The 27,832-nt window shown below is 38.8% G+C and overlaps 1 protein-coding gene and 1 long non-coding RNA gene across 15 annotated transcripts in view; one reads left to right on the forward strand and one right to left on the reverse strand.

The window, feature by feature from the left end:
* The window catches only part of LOC136829356 (uncharacterized), a 31,423-nt gene extending 27,587 nt beyond the window's left edge, over positions 1-3,836 (forward strand). Inside the window, exon 3 of the long non-coding RNA XR_010850360.1 lies at positions 2,387-3,836. This is a non-coding gene — a long non-coding RNA (uncharacterized lncRNA). The remainder of the gene's footprint in view (positions 1-2,386) is intronic.
* Positions 1-27,832, reverse strand: part of LOC136829355 (histone-lysine N-methyltransferase 2C-like) — a 189,130-nt gene that overhangs the window by 5,699 nt on the left and 155,599 nt on the right. For all 14 annotated transcript variants that reach the window (XM_067087796.1, XM_067087799.1, XM_067087798.1 and 11 more), the window contains 5 exons: positions 27,153-27,314; positions 16,370-22,923; positions 15,324-15,928; positions 9,909-10,011; positions 4,263-4,472 (listed from right to left, as the gene is read on the reverse strand). In XM_067087796.1, the coding sequence (XP_066943897.1) occupies positions 4,263-4,472; positions 9,909-10,011; positions 15,324-15,928; positions 16,370-22,923; positions 27,153-27,314 (7,634 nt within the window). The remainder of the gene's footprint in view (positions 1-4,262; positions 4,473-9,908; positions 10,012-15,323; positions 15,929-16,369; positions 22,924-27,152; positions 27,315-27,832) is intronic.

Below are 27,832 nucleotides of genomic sequence, written 5' to 3' on the forward strand. Positions count from 1 at the left end.
TTTGTTTTGAGAGTAGAGGAAAAATAATGATAAGATAGATGAGGGAGTAAAAGGCACCAAGAAAGTATATACCGAGTGTTAGAGCACAATTTCATTGCTGACTTCATATAAGCAGGTTTTCAGACCCTAAAAGCTGCCTCTAACGTACAGGAGTATCTGCACAGTTGACCTATGTAGGCACACCTGATTGTCAATGTGGACAACCTACACATGGGGGGGGGGTGCCTGCGCAGGCAACCTGAGCAAATGGTTCATCTTAATTGACATGCCTCCCGCAAAACGATCTGTGCAGGTGCATTTTGTTCAAGTTGGGAGACCACTTTTTGGCTCAGTTTGCAGTTTGCTTCCCCATCCTACCAGAAAAAGTATGTTCCAGTTAGAAACAAAAGTGCCGAGCTTAATTGAATTTAAAAAATGTTTTTACCTAAATTAATGATGTAGTGGATTTACCAGTTTCTTAATAATTGATATGGATGTCAGAATAACATATATTTATAATTTTGTAGTTTTTCCATAAGAAACAGAGTATAAAGTTTTCCACGGGAAATAATTTTGCAGCACCATTTCTGAATGTCTTGAAGATTTCATTGAAATCTATGTGAATGAGCCTTGTCTTGGGCAATTGAAATCCAAAGGCTATCACAAAAGATTAAGCCTATGTATGTTTATTCGTGGTTATAAGCCATATATGCAAGTCATTTTTAAATGACAAAAATTAAATGTAGCTAGCAGTTTACAAGAGAATAGGCCTATTTGCCTCTCTTCATAATTATGGATCATTTACGTAACTCCATTTTAAAATGAGAAAATAAAACTGCATGGTAACTGAACAAAATAACACAAACTGACCATGTTACTCATCATTAACATCATTTGTTAGAGTAACGACCACTCCTTCACTGGCTGTCTTTTTTTTAGGTTTTATTATTTTTAGTTGCTGTCAGCAAGCCAATTATTTCCAAAGCATCTAAAAATCTATTGTTAGTGGCAAAGGCACACCTGCACAGACATACCTTAACTTTAGTGGAAGCCTTAACCCGCCAGTGAATGAGAATCTGCATGTGATAGAATGTCAGCATAATCAGATTAGTGAGGAGGATTATTTTGGTTTGAGAGCCGATGATATTAGTGTATGCTAGTAGCGGTAGATTGTTCATTGTAAATTAGAAAACTGTAAGTAAGGCCTGGTTAAATACAATGATATCTTGGTACTCATCGTTATTTGGTTCCTGAAGGCACGAGATGAATACCAAACAAATTTTTCCCACAAAAAATAATGTAAAGCAAATTAATTCATACCAGACCAAGCCATACAATGCCATTTTAAAAGGCGTTTTTGCAACAGTGATCTTTGTATTTGACTTGTAAAGAACATAATTGTATACAAATAAATGCTAAAGAAAACAATAATTAGATTTTACAATAAATGCTGTAGAAAGTAACTTCACTTTACCTTTTTCACAAATCATGACTTCGGTAACAATACCAAATCACTTCTCCAAATCAACACTTTTCAAACTTCCTCGAGTGTTTTAAAGCCTGTTTTGTCAAGTTTTGATCCTTTACCAACATCCATAGCTTTGTTTCTTTATTTTTCATAATTGTGATCATATTCTCGGCTTGTGTATTCAACAGAAAGATCAGCTCTTGTATTTACCTTTTGTGTGGTGTGCTTCTAGCTATATTCCTTTTCTGTTTGGTATTATAATTACAGGTTTACAACCCCTTCAGCTGCTTCTAGTCCCATTTTATATGAAAATTCATGTTTACCATATTTACAGTGCTCTCGTATCATGTGACTTTCCAAAGCAGTTTTTAATTAAATTTTAGGAGTATGCGTCATACCCGAGGTGACCGGAGTTGCATGATGTGTGTGGACATGTGGCCCTGGTTACGCTGTTAACCGTTACATTGACAGTATATATTTTTAAAGTCAAAGTGTACATGTATTCAAAATAATGTTAGTTTTAACAAAACTGGTGTTTTACTTTACTGTCATCAGATATATTGTATTTACTGTCATATTAGCATGTTATACAACATGAACCATGCGATTATGTGCCATTAGCATTCTGATGATGTTCATGTTTATACAACATGAACCATGCGATTATGTGCCATTAGCATTTTGATGTTCACATTCTCAAAAACATCAGCTGATTATAAAATAGACTTATTCAACACAAATGGCAATGATGACAACTTAATTCGGAGACAAATTTTTTTTTTTGTAAATGTCAAAGCTGGATTAAAAATGCAGCTTACCTTTATTTATACCTAGAGTAAATGTTAAAATCAAGTAAGGTTGTGATTTTGTCAGTTTTAAACGTTGCTTTTGCTGACTCCAGAATGTTTGCAAATCATTAATTATTTTCTTTCCACACAGCTTAAAATCAGTGCCATACTAGCAAAAGTGAATATCATCGTTTCTCGCTCACAAACAGCATTCTTACGTGGGATATCAAGAACTTGCGATTCCTTCACAAGGTGTGTATATAAGAAAATTTAACATAAAGCATGATTAGACTTATTCAAACTGATTTTGTTTTGCAGCTGACCTGACATTTTGAACCTTTTCAGATTTTATAGTAAAATAATGCTTGGCTTTCTGTAGTAGTTTTAGTTTAAGCCGGTCTTATGCTTACACCGGCTCATGGTCAACTTAAGAACTTCTCCACTGTGTGCAAGATTAATAATAAAAAATCACTTCATTTTTAGTATTGGATTAGTATTGGAAGTCACCACTGACAATTGGCAGTATGATACAACTTCATAAATGTACGGTAGTCACAGTCACTAAGGTCAACAAATTGCCGTTTCTCGTTATGATTATTCCAGTTTATGCCACTGTTTTGCGTAGCATAGTAAGTGGTTTTTAATTACAAGAAACAGTATTTAATCATTAGAGGCCAGTTTGGTGAACCTGGTTAAATGTACGACAATTTGCAAATTAACATTTTCTTTTAGTCACACGCTAACTTAGATGTCAGATATTTGAAAATTAATTCCCTTAACACGGCCTCTGATAAAAATTACTCTCCATTTAAATGAACACAATACAGGTAGAACCCCATTATTGGCGATCCGGTTTTATGGCGCTTGTCTAGCGACAAAAATCAACGATTTTCGGCACTGATTTCCGCTTATCGGCACCAATGATTAGGTACTGGCGCCGATACATACCTACTGGAGATCAGTGCCGATTTTCGCTTATTGTCAAGCCGTCGGAACGGAACCCCCCCCTCCCCCCATTACCAGTGACTCCCTGTACACATTATTTAAAAAATTGAGAAAGTTTGAATACAGATTTATAAATGAAAGACAAAATTTAGTAAACTGAAAACACACCCAGAGTACTTCAGTGAAAATACACCTGCACAAAACTACCCAAGACTGGTTGATAAGCAGCAAAGATGCTAGACATAAATGAGGAAACCCATATGAATTGCAGGGTCTTTACAAGACAAACACACTTGAAATGGACAGGCAAGTATGGGTCACATTTGTTTTAGTATCCACCTTGTCTAGCACAATTACAAGTGTCAATTACGTAAAGTTACTTTTTCTTCCAAACTTGGACCTACTTTGGTTTTATCTAATAATAAAAAAGTTACATTGACGTCCTCAGCCAAGTTGCCAGTGAAATAAAATATTAAATTTGTAATTGGTAAATACATTCAGAATGAATATTTTGTGTTAGCTACTATATTGTAAATTGTCACTGAAATATACAAAAGAAATTGGAAGGGTGCTTGTGGTTTTGAACCTCATTGAACTGTAACATTTAGCATATTTTATGTAACCTCCAGCCTACAAATAAATTTTCAGGTACAATATTTTGTTTTCGTTATACCTGACAACGAGTTCTCGTCAATGTAGAAAAAAAGCAGCAGCATAACCTTTATCCTGGCTCTTGGACCAAGTTTGTGAATTTCTACTTACTGACATTTCCTTTTAATCAATTGAAAAACATTTCCTTTTAATCAATTGAAAAACATTGCAAAGTTCATTTCCTTTTTTTTTTTTTATCTACTATGTTCAGAATAAATAATTGATTTTCCTTTTGACCGTGGCTTTTGTCTTTTCTTTCCATTTCCCGGCTAACTACCAGTCTAGATGATATAAACTTGAATATTTCTTTGGCTTTACAATTGTTCATGCTCCACCACTGTACTTTCTTGTTATTGTACTCCATGAATTGTAAATGTGACTATGAAAGTCAAACATTTAGACATTTAATATCAACAAACATTTTCACTTACCTCTTCACCTCTAATAATCTTGCGATTTGAAATAATCAGAATCTTTAGATCTCGTTCGACTTCAATAGTTTCAGTGTAACAATTGGGTCCACAAGAATGGTTGATGTAACGTGCAAGACCTCCAGTGACAGTTGCATCAACAACCCTTTGGTCATCGAGTCTGAACATATAAATACCTCTGTTCTGAGCTTCATAGCGCTTTTCTCGCACCTGTATTAAACACAAATATTGGATTAATAATTCTGAAGACCAAAAACAGTTATGTTAAAGAAAATTTTTTAAAAATTAGTAACCACTATTGGAAGTGTTGCAAATATGGCAAATTTTAAAGTAATTTGTATTTTTCAAAACATAGAAACCCTAGGTCTTTGCACAGAAATACCTTCAGTGCAGCTAGAAACCAGCCATTCAATTATAACAATGTTGTTAGGTAGTTAACTACCACCAGTCTGGTGGGGATTCCCACACATCCATCTAGCAATGCATTCACTTACCTTCTCGCCCAAGTATCGGAATAAGGGGTGGCTTGAGGTGGGCAGTATAAGTAAAGACCTCAGGTTTGTATGTTGGGAAAAATACATATTACTTTAAATTTTGCCATTTGTTCCTACAAGAATACAAACCCTCAGTCTTTACATGTGGAAGACTTACTTTTTAGTGGGAGGATTCTGAGTAAGCTTCTGAACTGACTGGTGGTCCACCTCACATGGGCCTCTCTTCCTGGTTGTACCATGCCTCTGACCTGTTGAACATAGGAGTGTTCAACCGCCAGGTTTCTGTGCCTTTCGAATTAATGGGTCTCAGAAGTATCATCAATTCGAAAAAGGTTTGGATGAACCTTTAATGTCAGAGACGATAAAGCTAAAGATAACCAACGGGTTTGTTTTATTGTCAGCCTTCTCTCCCCTTGCTAGAGAGAGGGTAGGGCTAGCTCCTATTAACCTACAGTAAATTACATAATAGAAAGGTTGCTCAGTAAGAAATGTAACTCATCTGCATCTAAGCCCGTTCAGCACGTGACAGCTTGCCAACAGATCCTCTGCCTGTGGGGAGAGGAGGGGTATAAAAGAGATAGGGGAGGAAGCCAGTTACACCCACTCACTCTATCTTTCGCAACTGTACATCTTGGGAGAGATGCTACCTGTCCTGTAAGGGGAACTGGATGAGCTACCAACTTGTTGAGCAGCTACCACAGGACCCAAGGAAAAAAAAAAAAAAAATGAGTCAAAGGACCTACAGGTAACGTTCTGTACATAGGAGGTGAATGTGGTCTGTTGAAACCACACTCCTGCCTTCAGTACCTGATGAACTGACAGGTCCTTCCTAAATACGAAGGACGGACCAATGGCCCAGAACGTACTGTCACCCACAGAGTACATCCGTTTGATTGTCTCATGAAGCCAGAGAGAAATGGTGTTCTTGGACACTTCAAGAAGGTCAAGCCAGTACTAACAAATGAGTCGTTGACACCCAGGCTGAGCTGTCGAGTCCTCTTAAGGTAATACCACAGCACTCGTCTGGTTCATTACCAATCAAATCCTCTAGGGAGGGGATGGAGAAGGACTCACATCTGGCATCAGGGACTGACAGATTCTGAGTCTTTGCTACGAATTCCGGGACAAATTCGTGCCCGACAGATCCCCAGCCCCTCTAGTGCTTAACGTCAAAAGAAAGGCCAGGTAGTTCACCTACTCTCTTCGCTGATGCCAGACCAAGTAAGACGACAGTACTGAGGGTCAGATCCCTGTCTGACGACTCTCATAAGGGCTTGTATGGTGCACGAGTCAGGGTCCAAAGAATGAGAGTCACATCCCACTTAAGGGGCCCGAGTTTCCAAGAAGGGTAAGACTTTTCAAAGCTTCTCATCAGCATAGAGATCTCCCACGAAAAGGAGAGATCGACTCCTTTCAGGCGCAGGACTAGGCCCAGGCCGGCCCTGTAGCCTTTTAACATCCCAAGACTAGAGAAGCTTCTCTTGGCAAAGGAAAATGAGAAAGTCTGTTACCTGCTGAATAGCAGTTCTGACCAGACAGATACTCTGTCTATGGCACCAACCACGAAAGGCGGCCCATTTCCCCTGGTATACAGCTGCAGAGGACTTGCGAAGGTATCCAGACATCTCTGTCGCTGCTTGATGAGAAGAGCCTCTCGCTCGCAGGAGATGCTGGATAGTCTCCAGTCATGAAGAGATAGGGACTCTCTGGACTGGTGAACCTCTTGACATGCGGCTGGCAAAGGAGGTTGTGCCAGGGAGGAATCTCTCTCGGTGCCTTGGATAGCAGAGCTAGCAGGTCCGGGTACCATTGGCATGTGGCCACTTGGGAGCCACCAAGGTCATCCTGAGATTCAGGGTGATCATTACCCTGTTGACCACCAGTTGAACTAGATAGAATGGAAGAAAAGGGACATCTGAGCAGAACACCGGCAACTTCCTGTTGTGCAGGGTTGCAAAAAAGTCTATTGTAGGTCATCCCCAAAAGGTCGAACAGTCTTTCTGCAACATTTGGGTGTAGGGACCAATCTGTCCCTTTTACCTGACCTGGCAACTGAGTTTGTCTGCCACTATGTTCCTCTTGCCTGGAATGTATCTGGCTGACAACTCCACCAAGTGAGCTACTGCCCACTCGTGCACCTGCACCATCAACTTGTGAAGCTGAAGGGATACCAGTCCCCTCCCTGCTTGTTGACTTATGCCCCTACCATGGTATTGTCACTCATCAGCATCACGGAGTGCCCCATCACTCGATCCTGAAACTTGTAAAGGTACTTTGTCGTTCTAATCCCACAACCTGGAAGCTAGCAACTCTTCCAGGTGTGCGCCCCATCCCTTTCTCGATGCATCTGAGAGCAGAAGCCTCTCAGGAGGGAGAGCATGTAGTGGCACTCCTATTACGAGGTTGCCGTCGTCCAGCCACCAGGATAAGTCCTGTCTCACTTCCCTCAAAAGAGGAATGGGAAGGTACGGGGAGTCCCTTGCTGGGGACCAGAACTCCCTAATTCTCCACTGAAGGGAATGAAGGTGAAGACGCCCATGAAGGACCAGCTTCTCCAAGTATGACAGGTAAATCTACACAGCTTCATCTTTGTAGCTTTATTTACAATGCACAGGGAAATTATCTAATTTCATTTACCCTTAAAAATAAAATGTTTAACGATTTGTAAACATTTTATAAATAGAATAACCCAACTCTGCAATGAAAACAAAAACAACCCTTCAATATAGAACTACACAGCACTTATAGTTAGCAATTTGTGGCTTCTTATATATACGTAAACTCCTTTATAGTACACAAAAAATACATTCATACAGCAACCAGAAATTGAGTGGAATATTGAAGTGTGTGTAGGAAGCAGCTACTGCTGTGGTGTTTTCTACAAGGGGGTTCATTAATAATTCAGCAGTTATAAGTGATTGTGGTTTTGATCACTGTCCTATCTTTTCTTAGGAGCCAAACCCTGATAGGGGAAACATCTTAACGTTGAAAAAATGCTTAAAAAATTTCTAAATATACTTCATTATTTGTACTAAGAATGTTTAAGGACAAAATTCTTATATGCATTTTTTCCCAAGATATGCCGTTTTATGGTTGCTGAAATTGAGACTATTGGATAAACACACATCACTGTTATTACTAGTCAAACAGATATAATATTTTCATAATCAGTCAAGAGCTGTTTTCACAAGAAAGACTATTTTCAAATAAAGAATAGTGTATCTAAAATTGCATAAATCCTTTTATACATTACAAGATGTGCCCCCAAAATGCATGACCTTTATTCATAATAATGGGTTTCAATAATGCTAAAAAATAATTTAAATGGCTGGCAATGTTCACTGAGATCATTGTTATGAAATTTAGGTTGCCACACCAAGCGCTGGTGCACTTTCAGCCAGTCAGCATTTAAGATTGTGAAAAGATGGAGCTGGAGTGGTTGGAGAGTAAGATAAAGAATAGAATATTTTTTTTTTTTTAGGTCAAAGGCCAAGCACTGGAACCTATGAGGTCATTCAGCACTGAAATGGAAATTGACTGTAAACATGGTTTGAAAGGTGTAACAGGAGTACCTCCCAGTTGCACTATGAATCAAATGTTAGGATAGGGTGGAAAGTAAGATGGAGGAAAGAGAACATCAATGAAGGCACGGTAAAAGGAATGAAGGGTTGCAGCTAGGGGCCGAAGGGATACTGCAAAGAACCCTAAGTAAATACCTACAGTGCACACCATGAAGTACACTAACAGCGCTAACCCCCTACGGGGAGCAAGATATAGAGATCCAAAAAACAAAGGAGATGAAGTACAGGGATGTAAAGGTGGAAGTAGTAGAAAAGCTCATAGCTGACTAAGAAGCAATAACTACGAGGCTGGGCAGCAAGACTGAAGAAGGAAACAGGAATGGAAGCAAAACCTGGGTGTAACCAAGGGCTGAAGGGATGCTACCAACATCCTTTACCAGACTTCGACTATTCTACCAGCATTTTCACCAGACTCTGACTATTCTACCAGCATTTTCATTTCCTTTTATAACGTGAACCAACGCCTGGTAATAAACGTTGATGCTGACTTTCTCCTTACACTTATTATAATTACAGTACAATTACAGTACAAGTAAAGTTGTGAACCTACTGGAAAAGACGAGTGCTACAAGTCTTAAGGCCCAACAGTAAAAGCAGCCCAGTAAAGAATAAGAAACTGAATAAGATATATTACAAAGTAAAATAAACAAGACAGATGCCTAATACACTAAGATGCAAGACTTGTGTCAACCTACTCAAAAAAAAAAAAAAAAAAAAAAAAAAAAAAAGGGGAGGCATTTGCATAACGTAAGTATACCTTAGTTTAACCAGACCACTGAGCTGGTTAACAGCTCTCCCAGGGCTGGCCCGAAGGATTAGATTCATTTTACGTGGCTGAGAACCAGTTGGTTACCTAGCAACGGAACCTACAGCTCATTGTGGTATCTGAACCACATTATACCAAGAAATGAATTTCTATAGCCAGACATAAATTACTCTAATTCTTCATTGGCCGGCCAGAGTGTCGAACCAGGGCCCAGCAGAGTGCTAGCTGAGTACGATATCGACCTGTCCAACGAAGAACCTATGGCATTTGCATAAGTTTAAAACTTCTGACAATCCAAAGATTTAACTACAGGATTACAAAGCTCATTCCACACTTTGGTCATAATAGGAATAAAATGTACAAAACACTCTGGTACTGAACCTCCATGGAGAAAATAAGAGAATTATATATATAGTTTCAAAATGGACTAACTGAATGATGATGCCAAATAATGACATTAAGAAAAAAGGAAAAGAAACTTCACAAAACTCAAAAGATTTTTCCAGATGTGAGTCGCCTGCTGAAAGACAAACTGGGGAACAACATTCCCAACATAGAAGAATGAAAGATTCATTTGATTAAAATATAACTACGTTTGTGTCAGATTAGCTTTGCTAATTAATGGTATCTGGATAAATTAGATTTTCTTTCAATTAACCTCCAAGAAGCTTCCTAAACAAAAGAAATAATATCCAGAGCCATTAGGATTAATGTGCAAATAACATCATAAAAGGTATAAAGAAAAAGAAAATACAAAAAAACCAAAGCTGCCTTTTGGCTATGATAAAAGCTACAAACTACTAACCTCTGCCAGTTCTGATCTGATGATTTCGCCAATGTACTCAATGATCATTGTGTTTTTTTCAATATCTCTTGCAGCATACAACCCAAGGCCTTGAATCTTTGATCTGAGAAAAATGAATTCATTATTCATTGTCCACATACTTTCATAATCAATCAATCAATCAATCCATTACTAACCATAAATAATTTATAAAAACTCTGAAAACAACACAACAATTACATATCAATATTTAGTGTCCATCCTCAAAAATTTTGCAACAGCTGAGAAAAAGTATAAAAAATATTACCAGTTTTATTAACAGAATATCAATAATTACATGCACTTTTCCTTAAAAACATCTTAATTCCACAATAAAACTACCACTGGAATCTAAAAACCCTGCAAAATAAAATAAACTACTAGCACACAAGAGGAAAATTGTAAATTTAAGAGTGAAAGTAATAGGATATAAAAATACAAATTTTAATGGTGTAAGCATAACACTTAAAGGGGGACTGTTTTTAATCCACCTGTTCTATTTCAGCTGAACCCCATACTCCAGAATGTGCAGTTATGCTGTGTTTCGCATTATTTGCTATTGGGGAAATTATGGTGAGACGCTGACCAAACTGCTGTAGGTTAGGGTCAGAAAGTGTCACCCAATACTGAAATACCATTTCTAAATTAGAAAACAATTGTATGAATGCTAATTTGACTGACTACTCATGAGTTCAGGTGAAGTGTATCCTACTTACTGCTGAAAAAAGTATACTAATAGGAATGTACGTGAAGCTGTGGAGTGAGTGTCACTAACCACTATAAAAACTATATAACACCTGCAAAATTTCCTACATCGTGCACATTGCAAATAACCTGGTTGCCTTTAGAAAAATCAAAGCAAAGGAAATCTAATGAATGAATGCAATTACCATAAAATTCTTTGATCAATACACAGACTGCTTTGGTATGAATTTGATTTATGGAAAATTCTAAGTACCAAACACTTCACAAACCATTTTCTTCATCCCAAAGGGGTGCTGGCTTCGTAATTACTTGAATGCCCTAAAACTTTAGCATTATTAATTATTATTATTATTATTAATTATTATTATTATTATTATTATTATTCAGAAGATGAAACCTATTCAAATGGAACAAGCCCACAAGGGTCATTAACTTGAAATTCTGGTGTTCACAATGAAGGCGCAGAAAGAGATATAATTAAAAAAGAAAAAAACTAATATATTAACAAACAGATAAAAATGTATTCAAATGCAAGACGAACTGTATTATGGTAATAATGCATTGCACCTTCGCTTGAGCTTCTGAAGTTCCAATTGCCCGACATCCTCTGGGAGGCTTCCCAGTCCAACAGTGTTAGGAATAAAGGACCTCTGGAACCGAGAAGTTTGACAGCAAGGCACATTTACTGCATATTGGTGCTGTTGTTCAGCAAATCTGGTAGCTCTCGGCAGATAAAGGGGATCAGGGATCAATTGTAAGTGTGAAAGATCTCTGTTGAAATACAACTTATGGAAAATTGACAAACTGCTACTATTAGGAAACAGAAACCTACCACCACAAACCATTCTATCTAAAAGAGATAAATCTCTGGCAGAAGCAGACATCCACTCCGGAGAACAGTTGTCTAGTAAAAGGAGTACAAATGACCTAAAACAAGTTGCACTGATTTTACCACCGTTATAAATATATGAGACCTTACGAACAATACCCAACTTACGTGCAGCATTTTTGGAGACTCATTAAGTGTTTCTAAAAAGTTAGATGTGAGTCAAAGGTTACACCTAGAATAGTTCAAGCTTCAGACTCATTCAGCAAAGTTCCATCCACCTGAAGGGGAGGATGGGGTGGGAAATCTGTACGAGATCTGCTAATCAATAGTGTTTCAGTTTTACTGGAGTTCAGCCTCATACCCCACTGACTACACCATTCCCTGACCAGGTCCATGTCTTGATTAGGCTAAGGGCAGCTTCATTTCTCAAAAGTGGAGACTTTACTACACCCAAAAGTGTTACATCATCGACATACTGAACAATCTTGATTTCCAGCCAGCAACCATGTCACTTGTATACAGTAAAAATAACAGTGGACCAAGAACACTGCCTTGTGGAACTCCAGAAGACAATAGGTCTTGGTTCACTAAAGATCCCCTCCACAGCAACTTGCTGCTGCCTAACTGTAAGAAATCTTGAAGTAATCCTAAAACACATCCACCCACTCCATGATTCTGAAGTTCATAAACAAGTGCCTTGTGATTTACTACACTGAAAGCAGCACTAAAATCTATCTGAATTACTCTGCACTCAAATCCCTTATCAAGATTCCCTTGCAAATGGGATGTCAAGTATAAAAGAGAATCGCAGGTAAAAGCTGCTTCCTGTATGTATATTGTTTATCCGCTAACAATCCTTTAGATTTACCATACTTATATAGTGGCTTAAAAATAATTTTTCAGCAACTTTAGAGAGCACAGGGAGAATAGTGATTGGCCTGTAGTTACTGCAGTTTGCAGATATGCCATTCTTTGGAACACAGGCACTGTATTACTAGGCTTGTGCTATCTACAAAGATACTACGTCACTATAAAAGTATATAGAATCTACTAAACTTGGGAGACAACACACTGGAAACCTTTTTAAAAAACAGAGGGAAGAAAACCATCAGGGTCTTCTCCACCCCAACCATCAAGATTATCCAGATTTTTCTTAACATCCCAGGAACAAAATGCAAATTTTGTAAGAGCAGGTTCTGGATGACAAGTACTATCAGGGAGAGGGACATCCTCGACTGACTGCTTGTTTCAAAAGCTTGATCAAGCAGTTCAGCCTTTTCCCCTATGGCCAGTAACCAATCTACCATCATCTGTCAGTAGTGGCGGAATGGAAAACGAGCATGACCCATAGATAGATGATGCCAGTTTGGTCCACCACACGAGGCTGAGTAATTCCTTCAAGTTTCTGCTTCAAGGAATTATTGTAATTTCTCTTGGCTGTATGGTAAGCTCTATTCACAGCATGGTGAGACTTGGGAAAAATGGTGTAATTTTCATTTGAACGATTTCGTCTCCATGCATTGAATTTGGTCTGTTTGTCACTGTAGGATCGCCTACATGTACGCGTTATCAAACCATGGCTGGTCATTTGTCCTAAATTTGATGACCTTACTAGGGACATATCTTACTAAGATAGCCATCAGCATTTCATTTAACTTCTTTTAATGGCACAATGATCAGAAATGCCTATATATTCACAGACTTTGGACTTCACAATAGCTGGAACATCTGTGAATATGAGCTCTAATCTATTACCAGAAATGTTCGTAGGTTCCTCAATTAGCTGGACAAAATTGGAGGATACACAGAACTCAAGAGCAAACTGGCCATGTTGATCTGCGGAATTTGAATTTAGCCCCTCACTGTGCTTTGCATTACATCTCCACAAATAACGAATTAAGCTTTTGAATCCTGTGACTGAACCATACTAATCATCTCCAAAAGGCAATCATATACAGTATAGAATCGTTGCTATTTGGATTATAGTAAACAGCAACTACATAACTTTGTAGAACTTACAAAAAATTTTAAAACAAACAACTTCACAGAAAACACACTCCAAATTTTTCAAAAATAAATAGGTCATCCGGACTTAAGAGTATACTGTACAGCCATACCTTGCGCGCGTGGGATGTTACAACTACAAGTAAAGTCAGTGTCATCAAACCAGGGATTAAAAATTAGGCCTTTGACTTACAAAAGTCTCAGATAAAAACAAATTGTAGTTATGGGCATAACTCTGGGAACCATGAAAATTTAACCTTAAGCCCAAATATTAGAGTAAAGTACTTGCAACATTGTAAAAATCAACAGAACAATAAACAACAATATCATCAACAACAACATTATCTACAAAAATTCTGTTGAGAGTATAAATAAACGTCACCATACGTAATTGAAAAAAGCGCTGGTAGCAACTGGTCAACAGGGTGGGGCTGGCACACCTTGTAAGGCAAAAGAAATCTGCCAGGTTTGCCACAACAACTGGGGAAGGACAGTCAGGATGGATTTAGAAACAAAATGCTCAGAAGGAAAAGATTACGTAAAGAAAAAGGCACTTTCCTGATAATCCAGAAAGTAACTTTTGCTTTCTCATCAGTCTGTCCTACAAACTTTTTGAAAAAACAGGAGTGAACGAAAAAGAGGATAAATGTCTGACTGTATCCTCAGGAAGGGAAACTCAAACCCAAGACCATGGAAGGCCATGGTACAATGGCTATGGCACAGTCCAAGGTTGGAGAACAAGGTTTGTATTCAGAAACCTTCTCCTAGAAGAGTTGCCTGCCAAGGCTAAAGAGTCTCTTCTTCCTTAACTCGTGTAGGCAGGGACGTCACGCCCTGAAGTGAGTGTTGCTAAGAAAAGCCACATTAACCCAATACCATGGCAATGTTTTATCTGAATCTTCTCGAAACAAAAAAAATTGTATAAATACTGTATGCTATAACACTAAACATTTTTATCATAGTAACTTAACTGGGGAGGGTTCGAAACCTTTTGTGGTAAAGCACTCCATTCTGGATTACTGCTACTGAGCTTAAAAAACAAAAAGTTTTCTTTTATCATTTTCTCTTAAGTTTCTTTTCCTTGACATGTTAGTTTTGTTTTCATTTTCAAGCCAAATAATATATATAACTGTATGTTCTTTTAAATAAAAAAAAATGAGTTGAATTTTAGAATAGAACAGAAACTTATTTACCTTTAGTGGCCAAATATTTTTTTAAATTTCATAATTATAAATTCTTCCATCAAAAAACAAAAACAAAAATAAAAATAAAATTCTTTTGCAATAGTGCACATATATATTGCAATTTATGCCAGGTACTGTGTATAAAGACAGAAAAATACAGGTAAATTGGGAGAAATGTTTGCAATTTTTCCATTTTTGGCTGGGTTTGCAATTTTTCCATTTTTGGCTGGGTTAAAGTCCCTACTTGCCTAAGAGACAGAACTGAACCACCCCCCCACACTAGACATCATTCCAACATTACCCAACATCAAAATACTGGATTATTTTTTTATTTTCCTACTGATAATTGCATTTGATATCTTTGGAATCTCAAGCCATCTGACATCACTTGAAACTCAGAGGGTTTAATATTTCTACAATGGAAGATAGAAGCATATTTAGACCCTTATTAATTAAACTAAAAAAAAAAACATTTACTGAAAAAACCCACCTCTGAGAAGCATTCATATTTTGTTTACCATCAGCCATGAATCAAATACTCTTAACAAAATGAAAGGAGAAAGATGTTTAGCTAAGTCTGAGTCATGTTACCTTTATAACTTTAACACATGCAAATAAAAATGAATAAATTTCTCAAATGGATAAAAAATAATTAAAAAGTTAACACAAACCTACCTTGCTAAATAAACTACGCTTCGCCATTCATTTTTCATTTTCTTATATTGAGATGACCTTGAATGGACATGCAGTTTGCTGTATGACACAAATGGATCATAAGTCATGGTTAGGCTTGCAATACTGGCAGCAGTTCGACAGTTGCCAGAAGTTCGCACTGAACCTGCATTTGTACGCATCCCATGATATCTCTTCAAATGTAACTTATTGAATGGTTCTGAACGAGCACAACCTGTGGGATTCACAGCCAATGGAAGCTCAAATAGTGGATTGCGACCATATTTAAAATTGTAATCTGCCAAGGTGTCAATGCCTGGTAATGACTCCAAGATTCTCACAATGGCAGGCTCATTAAGGCCAAATAGATCTTCTCCGCTAATATATTGTGGGAAAAGTCTAACAACATCTGCTTTCTGGCGCATCTCAGCAATAGGTTCCAAGACTTTATTCCAAACTCCTTTTGGAGAACAGCTTACAAATGTGTGATCCTCAAAGCCTTCTTCCCTGACAAGAATACGAAATTCTGGTTGACCGTCCTTTTCGTGGATGGAGCATTCATATGCACACCTCTTGTGAAGTCTCCTCATGCTCCAATAAAAACGTACCTAAGGTAAAAAGGATAAAATTAATACAGCATGTGCCTTCCCTGCTCATTTATAATCTTTGAACTGATTTCTTGTGGTGACAAATTAATTCTTCAATAATTACAACTCAGAAATTACCGCTTGCTTTTACTAACCATGAGACAATCAAGAAACTTCCCCCCAAAAAGCAATTAACTAAATTTGGGAATATTTACAGTAGAGTAATACTGTGTTAATACTGTGTTTTTAACACTAGTTGGCCGCAAACTCAAATTAAATTCTGAATGTTTATAACAGTATAAACTTCACAATAGTATAATACTAAAGAGCTTTGACAAACCCCTAAACTGGTTACTCCATAGATATATTTACTAAAACTACTAGTACCTGAATATATCATACATACAATGAAATACTCATAGAGATAGTCAGAACATACAGACATTAAAAAGACTAACTTACTACTTGATAACCAACAGGATAGATGCAGTATGGTGTGTGGAATGCTTGAAGTTGGTTTGGTAGAAGTTGGCCAATAGACAGAAGAGTCAGAGATCCAATTCTTAGAATATAACTTGAGTCAGCATTATGCATAACTGAGGCCACTTGTCGGTTGTCTTCACGATCAATAAACACTCTTCTAAACACAGCAAGTGTTGAAAGTTCATTGTCTTTTTCACCTTTGTTTATGTGCTCTTGACAAAATACTGTTTTATTTTTATAAAATGTACATCCTTCCTTCACAGCACAATTCAAGTGATAAGTTTTACTACATCTTACTTTAAAACACTTCACTGAAGCTCCAGGTTGCTCACAATGTTCGCAATATTGATTAAGAATTTTTTTCATTGAAGAATCAACATTCATAAGTGCACCATTCATAGTTTCGTATACTTCTTCAAGCCAAAGAGCACAATTAAGGTGAACCCACTTATCAACATCATAGTTAAGTAACCTGGAAGGACCATCTGCAACATAATCTCCGTATAACTTACACAAAGTACACTGACGAGAATCATCACGAAGTCTGGGCTTCCTGTAAGTGATGCACATACGAAACAACAGATCAGTCATTTCCTTGGGAGTGGGTTTCTCATAGTTCTCTGGCAAAATTAAAGCATTTGGAGTCCAATATTTATATTTGTGGCCACGGAAACGTTTACCATCTGCCTGTCTTGGAAACTGCTCTTGATCATCCTCCAATTTATGCTTATTAGGTCGACTATGCAAAGAATCTTCTAACTGTGGAACCTTGAGAACTTCATCTAGCCCTTCTTCCTTTGGCCAGTCAGGCATACCAGCATCACACAATTTACTTATGCTATCTTTAGTAATATCACCAAGGGAATCCCTAGCTTTGTTAAATCTCAATCCTCCTTCTGGTTTGATTTTCTCCTCAACCACCACACGATGTGAAATTGCAAACTGGATGTAACAATGGTGAGAACAAAATGTCACTTCTTCAATACTTCCATAATCTTCCTTACTTAAGAATGGGAGATCAGCTACCTTTTTAGACAGAATATCCCTCTCTATAATAACATCACAATGTCTACAGAAACGAGCTTGACCGTTCAAAATACTCTGAATGTCTACAATTTGTTCTTTGCCATCTTTATGATGTTTATGATGATACAATCTAGGCAAGTTAGGAGCTTCAAACTGATCTGTCATTTGATAAGAAGTGGGAGGTGGTATGTTTAAAAGATTTGCTAATGATCTTAAAACTCCTGATACGTCATCTCCAGCTTGGGAAGACAAAGTTAGAGTTACAGTAACATTGCCTTTGTCTTTTAATGGTAAAGCTGGAGACTGTCCTATTCGGCTCTTCATAGTAATGCTAGCCAGACTACCAATATTTTCTTTGTCCAGCTCTGGAATGTCTTTGCTATCCTTCCCTTCTGAAGGGAAGAAAGGTAGCTGACCAGGTCGTATGGGAACAGGAATGAGAAGGGGTATTGCAGGAGAGAGAGAGCGATCCCTGTGATCATCATGATCGTCATCCATGTCGACCAATCTGAGACCTTTAAATGGAATAGGAGATTCTGGTAAAATGCATTCTGGTGAAGAGGAACTCAATACAGTATCTGGAGAATCACTATCTCTTGTTGGAGTAGGAGCTGCTGTTGGACGACTTGTGGTAGTGGTTGTGACAGCTTCTGGCTCCTGATACTCATCTAATGGAAGGCCAATCTTTGGAGGAGTGAATTCATGAATATAAAATCCCCTCTGTGTGGGACCAGTTTTAGCTGGAGTGACAATTGGTAATTTATCACCAAATGGCTGTGTATTATAATAATCTGTTATGTTTTTCACAGTTGCATGTCCCTCCGTTCCTTCTAGGACACCTTGTCTATGATTATAATCTCTTCTCCCTAACTTGATGAGGTCACCACTTCCAAATATTGGACACAAATTAAAATTTCTTGGTACTTCAGGTTCCATTATTGTAAGAGGGGGCATATTTCTTAATTGTTGCATGACACCATCAATATAGGTGTCATAATCCTCCTCTACACGAGAGCCTTGTCTGGCACGTTTGGCAGGTTGAACTTTAGTGTCTTTGCTCTGACTTTTCCTTCTTGCTTGCTGAGCTCGTTTCTTGGCCTTTTTAAGTTCTTCTGGATCCAAGGAATCAGATCCTTCATTTGGTGTGGTCATCTCTGGTGTGTGTTCTCCTGTACTAGCTCCTGTTCCAACTACAGTTTCAGGAATCATTACTCGCATCTCGGTTTTTAGAGCTGGATTGTTATTAATACGATCAGCCACACTCGCAGGTGTAGGCACAGAATTTGTAGCTGAGGGAGGAACAGGTCTTGAGGCCTGAATAACTTGTGATCCAGGAGGATGGGAACTAGGTATCTGATGTTGCTGAGCTGGATGGGTAGCCCTAAGGCCAGGATGAACAACAACATGTGTACTAGTATGATGAGCAACTGGATGATTGGAATGAGTTACATTAACTGCTGGATGAGCAGGTTGTCCCTGGGAAGGATGATGGGCTGAGGGATTGATAACTGGATGACTTGGATGATGTGCTGTAACTTGTCTTACACTTATGAGCTGACTAGATTGGTGTGAAACCGTGCTGTGAGGGCTTGTAGGGTCATGTTGGCTGGTATATGGAATACCAGCCCGTGCAATACCTGAATGAGAAGGAAGTTGTTGCTGTTGACTTAATACAACAGTATGACCTCCAGGTACCGGCTGACCAGGATGAAGACCAGATGAGACAACCACTGACCGATGCATTATCTGAGGTGCTGGACCCAACTGTTGTGGTGTGGCTGGTGTTATGACACTATGTTGCTGTTGCTGCTGACCATCACTACCTTGTTGTATCCCTTGTTGTATCACTGTTGCTGTTGTTGTATTTAGAACAGCAGTCTGAGGTCCTCCTTGCAAAGTTGTAACCACAGACCGTGGTACCATTATTGGGGTGGGGTTAGGCAACTGTGTAGCTACTTGAGATAAATGAGATGAAGGCATAGGTAGAGTACCTTGTGCAGATCTAAACACAAGTAACTGCCCTTGTGGAGGTGGTTGCATTGGACTAGCACATCCAGTATTTTCTAAGAGCTGTTTGAGTAAGGCATTAGAAGACTCCTTACTTAGCCCTTCTTGATTTTCTGATTTTAAGGGTCCACTTACCACTGCCGTGTTTTGTGTTGTGATGTTTGCATTGCTCATACCTGGAATTTGTGTCGACAGTTGTGTCTGAGATGTTACTGGTGGTAAATTATGTGCATGTAATGTTTGAGGGGTGGTTGAACCACAAGTTGTTAGCTGAGGAGTGCCACATGATCTAGGGCGATCATCATCTAGCTCTTTCTTTAACATACCTGGGGGAGTTGGCAAGGAATTATGAGGGCTGGGCGTTGGTGATCCCATCATAGGAGACTGGCCTTTTACTTGAGGTGAATGAGGAGATGGATGATTTGACAGAGGAGACTGTGCTGGAGATACACGTGGAATTGGACTTGCTGAATGTCCAGCAGGAGATTTAGCAGCAGGAGGGGGCATCATAGCAGGACGATTAACGGGAGGAGAAGGGGTTCGCACTGGCCCTCCATGTATCATCATCATTCGAACACTCCCCTGGACAGCAACTTGACTTCCCATTCCAGGACGGACCATCACACTACCTCCTCTAACCAGTGCTTGCTGTACCATCATTGGCTGTGCCACCATGCGAACTGTTTGTGGAATTCCACCTTGTAGAGATGATCCACTTGTTGTCTGGATAACAGCCTGCTGTCCAACAGTCTGCAAGACATCACTAGACTGTATTCCCATGGGCTGTGAAACTGGTTGTTGAATAACTTGTTGCTGACTAACAAGTTGATGAGTATTTTCCTGAGTAACTCCATGAGGTGACACTGGAGCTCTCATTAGCTGAGTTCTAAAATGCCGTGCCACTGGAGGAATATGACCTATTGATGGTAAGGTTCGCACAGGTTGGGTGGCTGTTATAACTGGTGCTCCTGATATTTGCATTCCAGTTTGCTGCTGAAGGCCAATTTGTTGAACAGGAACACTCACTAAAGGGCGTCCTAGAGCAGGTGTAGTGTGGGTAGTTGCAGAAGAAACCATGGTCATGGGTAAACTAGTGTTTGCATAATTAGTTAAACCACTAATATGGTCATTAATACTGACCATGGTGCTATAAGTTGATACATCACTGACTGACTGACTAATTGGTAATATGTTTGCATCTGTATGCTGGCTTACAACAGAGCTAGTTGAAGTAACAGACATTACAGAAGGTGGAATGAGAGAGCTACTACTTGTACCATCATTTGAGGTTCCAACTGAAAGACTCACTGCTCCTGATACTGAACTAGAATATGGTACACTTAGAGGTCCTGTAACAGATGATGGATAATTTACAGTTGAAACAGCAGATCTTATCCCCGGAGCAACAGTAACTCCATGAGTTGGATACAGCATGCTACCTTGAGAGATGGCTCCTCCTCCAGGAATACCAATTACTGCTTGGTGCCGACTTGAGGGTGGTATTTCTGATTTTAGAGGCTCGGGAACTACTACTTTATTTGCATGAGCAGACAGCTGTGGTGTCATTGATGTTGATGTTGAGCCTGCAGATGCATAAGCTGATTGACTGACTCTTGGTCCCCCCCCAAGCATAGGCATTCTGACAACAGGTCCTTTAACACTTTCACTTAAAACATGTGCTAATCCCTCTTGACCCTCATCACCTTCAGTATCACTTTTCACTGGAGATGCTGAAGCACTTGGTGTTCTATTTGACAATGAAAATGCTGTCGTATTGGTGACACTACTTGCTACTGTAGTTACTACATTAGCAACTGTGTTGTTACCAACTGCCTGTAAACCATTGTTTTCTATCTCACCAAGAGGTGCACCTCCTTTTAAACCTAACTTGAAGTGACCCCATCGACTTCTAACCAGTGATCCTCCTCGCAGACCTAATTTAAAAAAACCAAATCTTCCAAAATGAGGAGGAAGAGGCACAGGATTATTAGGATTGTTGGCATTGCCTCCTCCCCCCCCTGTCCTCAATCCTAAAGTTGCAGCTGCTGAAGGAGTAGGTGTAGATGATGGTACTGGGGATGGTACAGCATCACTTGTTGGAGTAGGTATTGAAGGATGAGGGCTGTTAACTTGGCTGCCACTACTACTAGCACCACCTACATCACTATGTGGTGTATGTGGAGCTGCCCCAATCTCTGTGCCACTTCGTGGTGTGAGGGGGGTACTGGGATTTTCTACACTGTGTGGACGCATTTGAGGGCTAGCAAGAGGTGCTGGACTTCTTAATCCACTATGAACAGGACTTGGCTTCATAGGCATTCCACCAGACATTGGACTTGGAACAGGACCTGCTGAACTTGGGCTTGCCAGAGGTACAGGGCTCTTTAATCCACTGTGAACAGGGCTAGGTTTCATAGCCATACCACTTCCCAATGGACTTGGCACAGGACCACTTGGACTTGGTATTGGGCCTACAGATCCTGGACTAGGGACTGGTCCTGAGCCAGAGGGCCTCCTCAAGGGCATTACCCCTTGAGAATATTGATGTCTCATCATCATTGGAGGGCCTTGTCCTTGTGGTATCATAACACCAGGTTGAGAATATGCAGGTCTGACATTCATCATATGAGGAGATATAGGACCAGGTGATACTGTTTGTGTCCCAGGACTATGTACAGGCATTCTCACCCTCATCTGAGAACCAATCATGTGATGAGGTATACCCTGTGGGGTTCCTGGATAGCATGCACGAGGACCCTGATCAGGGTATCCCCCACCAGGTGAAGGCATTCTTGTTTGAGGACTAAAAGGAGATTCCCCTGGAGATTGGTGGGGACCTGGGACTACTATCCCATGCGGAGAATGTTGTGGTACAACTGCAGCCGGAGATGCTACAGGGGTGTGTGCTGGAGAAGGCACCATAGGACTAAGGCCCATGCCTGGTTGTGAAGAAGGTGAGGGGGACATCAGAGGACTTTGCGGTGTAGAATGCATAGGGGAAGAACCAGTAGGGCCCAAAGGTGATGCACCACTCATCATGGCTCCTTGGGAGCCACTGATAACACCACCTTGACTACTGAGCATGTGGGGTTGACGAGGTCTCTTCTTTGTGTTGTACTCCTGCATAATCATAGCATGCTGACGGGCTGACTTTCGGCACTGCTCTAACTGACGCTGTATTGTACTAGCTTCTCGCTGAATTCTAGAGAGTTCAGCAGCATCAGTTTCATTCAATTCCTGGCCGTTTTTCTTCAGAGTTCGCTGCCGACTATTCAAGCTCTTTCGTTGCTTTCTAAGCTTTGTAATTTCAGCTTCATAGTATCTCTGCTGACTTCCAATACAGTTATGTTGCTGTGTTAACCACTGTTCATACTGTATCTGTTGTTGCCTTTCTGCTTCTGTATGTGGATTATCTGGTGGTAAAGGTGGTGGGGGAATAGTCCTTATGGAAGTGGGGGAAGATGACACTGTTGCTCTAGATGTCACAGCTTGCAACAATGCTGGAAAGAAAAGCATACACACATTGAAATAGAATGGTAATACCATACGGCGACATAATGAATATGCCAATATCTACTTCTCAAAATTCAGAACTTATCATATAAACACAGTGTACTTCAAAGAGAAACCTGCAAAAAACATTAAAAAGCCAATGTCACATATAAAAAATAGCTTGTCTGACAAGAGAATGTCAATGGCAAATATGATCACTCTGTTATCATCTTCTTAGTCCATTAAACCTATTTGATATCAAAACTTTTGTTAATGCACATCATTTCCTGTCTGCTAGTACAAATATTTCCTATATTATAAACCTGTATTAATGAAACTTCTCCTTCATTAAAACACAGAAGGATCTCAAGTGGCAAATAAAGTGTGAGTGATAACTAAGGAGATTCCACACTTAATTCTCTTAAGTGCTGTTCAATTTTAAATATTATGAAAAAAAACTATTTTTGAAATTTGAGTACAAATCCATCAAATTATTTTCTTTATCAAGCGCCACTTACAATTAACATGCCTTACAGTACCTCAAGGATTCAGCAAGACTTTATAACCTAAAAAATAAACTACAAGTCCTATTTCTATACTTGTCTATTACAGCTGTTACCATTTTTTTAGTTTTATCTATGGTTGTCAGAGATAACTTTCTAATATTCAGCATCTAAAACATTCCCCTACTGACCATTTTACTTCTACTAGTTCTGAAAGATTTCATGGCTACCCAGCACATTATTTAATAGCATCCATTGAACAATATGGAATGGATTTTTCAACTGTTTTTGAACAATATGGAATGGATTTTTCAACTGTTTTAAAATACTTTAAATGTTAAAAGAAACTGTACTAGTATTAACCAGGGTTTAAATTTTTCATCATACTACTCTAAAATTATATTTGCACATCACATGACATTCCCAATTCAAATTTGGCTGTTATATCAATGGAAAGCAAGTGGGATAACCAAATACAGAAGTATGTAGAGTTTTGGAAACTGAAGAAATCCACTTTCAGTTTGTTTGGAATATGCAATAAGGACTTTGGCAATGACTGTCTTCAACTGGGTGACATTCAACAGACAACTAAACTGAGGTTCTATGGTGACATTAAACAGAAATTAAATAGAATTTCTATAGTGGCATGAAACAGACAACTCAGTAGAAGTTCTAGGGTGACACTAAACAGAAGTTCATCTTAGAGATCAGTTTAGCAGTTTGTTCTCATGTAAATTAGAATTTTTGATTGTGTAAAAAACAAAATATACCAGATTTTAAAAGTAATTTGTATTGTTCCTATTCCAAGGATACAAACCTATACTTTCACTGAGGGAGTACTCCGTGCAAGGTGCGCTGCAGCAGTCACTGACTTCAAAAGACTATTGGGTAGCCCTTGTAAGTCACTCATGAATATAAAAAAGAAAGAGAGAGAAAGAAAGCGCAACTGATACTGCACTAAGCAACACCCTACTGTACTTATGTACAGCCTTAACATGTTTATATTTTCCACATTTAATTACAAGATATTATTGTACTGTAACTTGTAAGACCCTTCCCCGCCAAGAAAGAAGAGGCAGCATGAGGAATAAAATTTCCTGACCCCTCTACCAAAACTTCCAAGGACGAGTCAATGGAAGAAAATGAAGCGGAAAAACTTTCCAAGGAAGGAGAAGCAACTGGAGGAGGCCTAGACAAGGGAAACGCAGAACAATGAGGACCCTGAGAAACATCCATCACAGGAGGAGAGAACCCTTCCCAAGATGGCACCTCTGACTTCTAGTGCTGCTTCTTCTTGGCGAAGATCCTCTATTGCTCAGGAGACCAAGAACAACACTCAGGACAAGGGTTAGTTATGTTACAAGCATTTGACCTGCATCCACTACAAGTTGAATGGGGATCGGTCTCAAAGGAAGCAAGAAAATGCGAACAAGGGTAGCTGTCTACACTGGGACATTCCTCTGAGACTTACGGGAACTCAGCTGGATTCTGGGAATATATATCAAAAGCCAAAACACATGCACACAAAAAACGTACACACACACACAAAATAATTACATACAAAAACCCAACCAAGAAACATGGGCAATAAGGAAAAACCAGCTTTAAGGAGGAGAGCGAAAGGGACGTCCTCTTCTTAAGGTGGTAAGAAGAAAACTAACTAACGTCACAGGGTTGAGATTAGGTCGCTGGCCTCTTCCCCATGACTGATGCCAGATATCAATAATTCCTTGCATAAACAAATCCTATTGTTTTTTTTAAGTTTCCAGCTGGCGCCAAAAGATTTATCCTAATGTTAAGACCCAGGTTTGTTCCACATATGAACAAAGTATTTTTACATTTGTAGATTTACTTTTATTGTGTTAGATGTATTTTAAAGTGTTATACAGTGCTGTAATGTTTAATGAGTTTAGGCAAAATGAAAAAGTGATACTCATGTTTATTTGGTAGTGTACTGTATGCAGTACACCTACCATATTGGGTTACATACAAGAGACAAAATGGGGTTCACTTTTTATTTTTTGTGCACGAAGTATTGTCAAGTGTTACACTACGCTGTAATATTTAATGAGTTTAGGCAAAATAGGAAAAAGAGTGATACCATGTTACTGTATTTGATAGTGTACCTACCATATTAGGTGTTGTGTTCAAGAGAAAAACAAGTAAAAAATACGCCAGAGTTTCTTTCGGCGCAATCAAGTTTTCGGTACGGCCGCTACAGTATATAATCAAGACCATCGAAAATGGATCTATCTTTCAGTGCTCTCCGTCTAATGCTGTATGAGCCGCGACCCATGAAACTTTAACCACAGCCCGGTGGTAACCTATCCTATATTGTTGCCAGAAGCACGATTATGGCTAATTTTAACCTTAAATAAAATAGAAACTACTGAGGCTAAAGGGCTGCAATTTGGTATGTTTAATGACAGAAGGGTCGCCGATCAACATAAAATTTGCACCCCTCTAGCCTCAGTAGTTTTTAAGATCTGAGGCGGACAGAAAAAAAGCGCAGATGGACAGACAATGTCAGCACGATAGTTTTCTTTTACAGAAAACTAAAAGGGAGTTTGTTTTTTTTTCAGTGTTATAAATAAGAGAAAATAACTCTACTTAATTGCTTTATATATCAAGTTTTCAGTTTAAAGTATGACAGTTTTTATAAATACATTGTGTTTAAGTTTACACTTATGCAGTATTGACAGGGTAGGAAGAGTAAGGTCACAAAATTGCCGTTTTACACCCTTAGTTTATTTTTTTACCTAATCTGGATTTTAACCTTATCTGACAGGGTCCTGCCTCTATTAATCCAGATAATTGAGAGATTACTTTGCTTGTGACCTGGGGATTGAGCAAATACAAAAGCAATTATTTTCATAATTTGTTAGCAAACTATCATTCAATACAGAAGAAAATAAACTGCAAATCCAGTTGTCCACTTTCTGTCTTCATAACACCACATCTCACAAACAACCTTCTTGTGGTAGTGAAGTACACACTATAAAGGAAAGGTGAAAAAAAAAGTGATTACCGAATAAATGTCTACATTAAGTGAAAGTCAAGGGTATTATAGATGCATGAGCAACACCACATATAACTGCTTGTGATCTGGGGACTGACCACACATGCACAGACCCATCAGTTTACAACCATTTTCCTCTTTCTTTCCTTTATTAACAGGTGGCTTAATTGCCTAAGGCAATTTAATTACACAAAGAAGACTAACTATATGCAATAAGTTTATGATGAAAAACATCATTTACTACATTAAGGCTTCATAAAACTAAAAACATGGAAAAACTTAAACCACCTGAAGTTGAGAAGACTTTTCTTAAGTCTTGTAATTGAGATTGGTTGCTTGCTACTAGCAGAAATAAAGTTGTAAAGTTTCCTAAATAGCTCTGCATTCTCAATGACTAGGTCTTATACAATATTCATCAGATGTCCCTAAATCAACCATTTAAATATCCCTGAACCAACCTCCTGAAATAAGTCACCACAACATAAAGCTTACAATTTTCTCATGACAATCAGTGGATGCTAAGTAATCACTTACAAAAATGGCTGTTTCAATTGGAAATACCAGACCTAAAAAACCGAAGCACATTTCAACATTCACACAACCTTAACAGACTCTAAGGGATGAAAACTTCTTATAGTGTACTACTGATTTTAGAGTGATTGTTTGGAAATCTACAACACACTCAAGATCAACAAAATTCAAGTATTTAAGTTACCAGGATGCATGCCAGGATCGCCTTGTGGTCTCACTGGTCGGGTCAATGTTTGTGCAGGTCCTTGTGTATGGTAAACAGTCTGCCCTGATGTAGGTGCTTGGGGGCCTACCAATCGTTGGTATGGTGGTCGCACACCTGGAGTACTGGCAATGGGAGGTCCACCTATAAAAAAAAAAAAAAAAAAAAAAAAATATATATATATTAATTTTCCTGTACAATCATTCAGAAGTAATCTGATAATGTTTACCTATGTTAAGTAATCTGATAATGTTTACCTGTGTTAATGTAAAAAAATAATCATTGTTTCTTACAAATTCAGCCTTCAACTAATGGTAGTTGAAGGCTGAATTAGAAATTAGAAACGAAAGAAAAATAAATATAAGACCAAAACATCTTGCTTCACTCAAGCAAACCCTTTCCTTTAAGAAGCCCATTCTGACTAAAAACTACAGACAAAGATTGAATGACTCTCAGCAAGCAAGGAACAGTTCACTTCTTACAAGGAGTTGATCCATGAATTTCGCAGTGGCTCCTCTTGTCATAAGCAAATTCTGTTTGAGACCAGGTACACAATTCTGTGCACTCCGAAGTTAACTGCTTAAAATTCCAATATGTTCTCTGGGGAGCCAGTGATTTATATCAGAAATCAAAGGAGGCTTCTCATTTCCTTAACACCGCAC

Source organism: Macrobrachium rosenbergii, chromosome 44, assembly GCF_040412425.1.
Source record: "Macrobrachium rosenbergii isolate ZJJX-2024 chromosome 44, ASM4041242v1, whole genome shotgun sequence".
NCBI lineage: Eukaryota > Metazoa > Arthropoda > Malacostraca > Decapoda > Palaemonidae > Macrobrachium > Macrobrachium rosenbergii.